The sequence below is a fragment of the Nannobrachium achirus genome (assembly GCF_963921795.1).
Source record: "Nannobrachium achirus genome assembly, chromosome: 21".
Taxonomy (NCBI): Eukaryota; Metazoa; Chordata; class Actinopteri; order Myctophiformes; family Myctophidae; genus Nannobrachium; species Nannobrachium achirus.
Window position 1 is genome coordinate 41,394,924 of NC_137828.1, and position 3,270 is coordinate 41,398,193.

At 41.1% G+C, this 3,270-nt stretch overlaps 1 protein-coding gene across 1 annotated transcript in view; it reads right to left on the reverse strand.

Annotated features, from left to right (window-relative positions):
- vps41 (VPS41 subunit of HOPS complex) overlaps positions 1-2,928 on the reverse strand; it is a 35,080-nt gene extending 32,152 nt beyond the window's left edge. Inside the window, exons 1-2 of the mRNA XM_080751970.1 lie at positions 2,769-2,928; positions 1,176-1,214 (exon numbers count right to left, since the gene is read on the reverse strand). Of these exons, the coding sequence (XP_080608096.1) occupies positions 1,176-1,214; positions 2,769-2,792 (63 nt within the window). The 5' untranslated portion in view covers positions 2,793-2,928. The remainder of the gene's footprint in view (positions 1-1,175; positions 1,215-2,768) is intronic.
- Between the last annotated feature and the right edge of the window lie 342 nt (positions 2,929-3,270).

Here is a 3,270-nt window from a genome sequence, read left to right on the forward strand (position 1 = left end):
TAATAATAATAATAATATGTGGTTGTTACAAAATCCCAAGGCACACTCTGGACTCAAAGCACGTTTGGGAACACATCCCTCAGTGCTTGTTTCCCCACGGGTATTTATTTGGCGTGATAAAGTACTTTGCACTTTACACAAACACAATCGTAGGAGTAGTTCTTTCTATTCACTAGCCTGGGATTTTCCTCTCACTTGTTTTTTTTTTATCCCTTCCTCACAACTGATTAGTTCCTCTTGACACAAGTACAACTGTCCAAAAGTCTTAACTCTGACATTCCATTCAACACATTGACTCATAAGAAGACATGTCTCTGTTCCTAGTGCCTACTACCAGCTGAATGTACAGTGCTATATTTTATTTAGCCTACTAGAGATCTCCAGATGCACAAGAGGAGTACTGTAACACACGCTAGAGCTCAATCATATAATACTTGATGGATCCGGAGAATCTATCTGTAATTCATGAGTGCCTGACAACTCTCAACACCTGACAAAGAGATACTTGTGGGATCAACCGTTGTCAATAGAGGTTGGCTCTGTATTACAGCCCTTTTGAGTAAGCAAGCTCTGCTCCAATTCAAACCCATCCATGCTTGACAACCCTGACACGGACAATATGTTGCTGTTGATGCATTTCTACATCACTACTATGCTGATGCAATTTCTTGCTACTTCTGGGAATAACTTCATTATAACACAAGAAAATGCTCTCTCTATTTCTCAACAAGCCTCTCAGGCAGCAACAGTAGAAAGAAATGTGCCCTGTACCTCTGGATCAATTAAGTGGATTACATACATGTTGACATGAAGGAGGGGGAAAAAACGTTTAGGGTTTTGATATGCATATAGAAATACACGAATGCTCACCTCAAAATATGCTCAAATCTGGCGACCTCGGAACGGTCGCCACCAGGTATTCCTAAACGTAACCTCAGTAAAAGTATGCCTAAACCTAACCTTATTCCGAAACGTAACCTCAGTAAAACTATTCTTAAACCTAACCTTATTCCTAACCTTACCTTAACCTCAGTAGAACGAATACAAGAAACAAATTGGGGGCGAGTGTTCCAGTTCCTGCAAAGCACTGATGCTTTTATCTCAGTTTCATATCCCCCCCATCTTTTCTTGTAAGATAAGAAAACTCTTCAAAGACAACAAGAGGTGTTTCTTACCTCAGAATCGTCTGTGAATTCTTCACTTGATTTCCTGCTCTGTAATTTGAAGACATATTACACTGTTATTCACTGTTCATGAGTCATTTTAATAACAATTGTTATTGTTTGTGTAGAAAAATACAAACAAAAGAAGACTAGTGGTGTTGTGCTATTTTAAACGAATAAACTCTGGAGGACACTGGAGGAAGGATCAGGAAGGATGCTAGCCCTAGAATGTCTGTGATCTTAGCCTACATATAAGACATTAACACAGCCGATCACTCCTATTGCGCGGTGTTTAGCAGAGAATCTGCACAGCGCTAAAGTGGTGCGCGTTACTTGTGTACTCATCCAATAATTAATTTGTCAGCTTTGGAGACAGATATGGTCCTCTAGTTTCATAATTATTTGAAAGTTCCGAGGGGCCCGGAATGAGTGCAGGACTGAATATATCAAAACTTCCTTTGGGAAGCACAAACATATGGGGCAATACAATTGGCAGGTGGTGTGATTAATTAACCCACGGCAATCACAACGCACCTGTCAGTTGTGTGCCCAATACATTTGTGCTTCCCAAACACAAATGTGTTCTCAAAGGAAGTTTTCATGTGTTCAGTCCAACTGTCATTTCAGGTCCGGCCCGTTGCTGACAGAATGTCGTCCGTGTTCAGCTTGTGGAAAAGTGGAGATATTTGACTAAATACACGTTTTCTGCCAGAACTTTCAAATGGATATGAAACTAGAGGACCATACCTGTCTCCAAGGCTGAGGAATTAATTATTGGGTGAGTACACAAGTAACATGCACTACATTCTCTGCTAAACGCCACACAATAGGAGTGATCTATGGCTGTGTATTTGAAATATTAGACTATTGTTGCGACCGTACTGTAGGTCGCAGTTTACTGTCAGAACCGGCACATCTTGTCCGTAAATGTACGGGTAACGCCTGACACTGTGGTTCCCTTGACACATCACTGTGACATCGCAGGTGACATCACAGTGATGTCAGATACTCAGAGCAGTGATAACGCCTGACACTGTGGTTCCCCTAACACATCACTGTGACACCACAGTGATGTCAGATACTCAGAGCAGGGATCTTCTCCATGTATGGGCATAAACAGGTGCCATCACAGTGATGTGGCTGGTTCAGAAAGAAGGGATCTCCATGTATGGGCATAAAAGGGATTGTATGTTGTGTGTCATGGGAACCACTCTAACAGAATCCCTTTTCTGCCCATATATGGAGTCATAGCCTTGAATCAAGACATAGGCTATCATAGATTTTGACATTTTTATATTTACGATAGTAAAAGTCAGACTTGATAAAACACATCTATCACGTGAGGAGACATGTAGTAAACTAGCCCTGAAACATGACGGTCGTTGATAATGTACGACACAACAACATCCGGAAATGTTAATAATCACCGACACCGACTTACGAAATTCAACTGTGACAGTGAGGTGGGTATCTCAACGAAATAGTGAAAATCCTCTCTAAAAGCTGTTATGAACTCAAATACATCATATTAATATTATTCAGATTGATATAGATACGCCCAAGACAAATCGAGCTAACGTTTAGCATCATAACATTTTTGCTTACCTGCAGATCTTCCACTTCCGCCATTATGGTATTGTTTATTTGTGTGTATATGTGTGAATATCTTAATACGCTGTAGGCATGTCCAGATACGTCGGTAACTACGCAGTTATATCGCTAAAACATCTCTGTAAAGCCAGTACAGTGCGCATTGTTGATGATAAATCCAGCTGCCACTGTCATGAGCAAATCACATGACACAGCAGCACCGCGGGGTGTTGTGGGTAATGGAGTTTTCCTGACTAAACTAAAGCATGATTTTAGGTGCGCCACCGTCGACAGAGCCGGAGCGACGGTGAATATGAATGAATCATTCATGATGATAATGAGAGATTCAGATATTATATAGAACTTATGGAAAATAAACTATGTATAAGCTAGACAGTTGTTTTCTGAACAGTGACATGATTCTCCTTGAACCGTCTACGTCGACGCATGTAGTGTGGCCTTCATCTTCACCACCATGGGCCCAGGTGAGAAGTGTACAGGGGTCTTTGACGTTTTA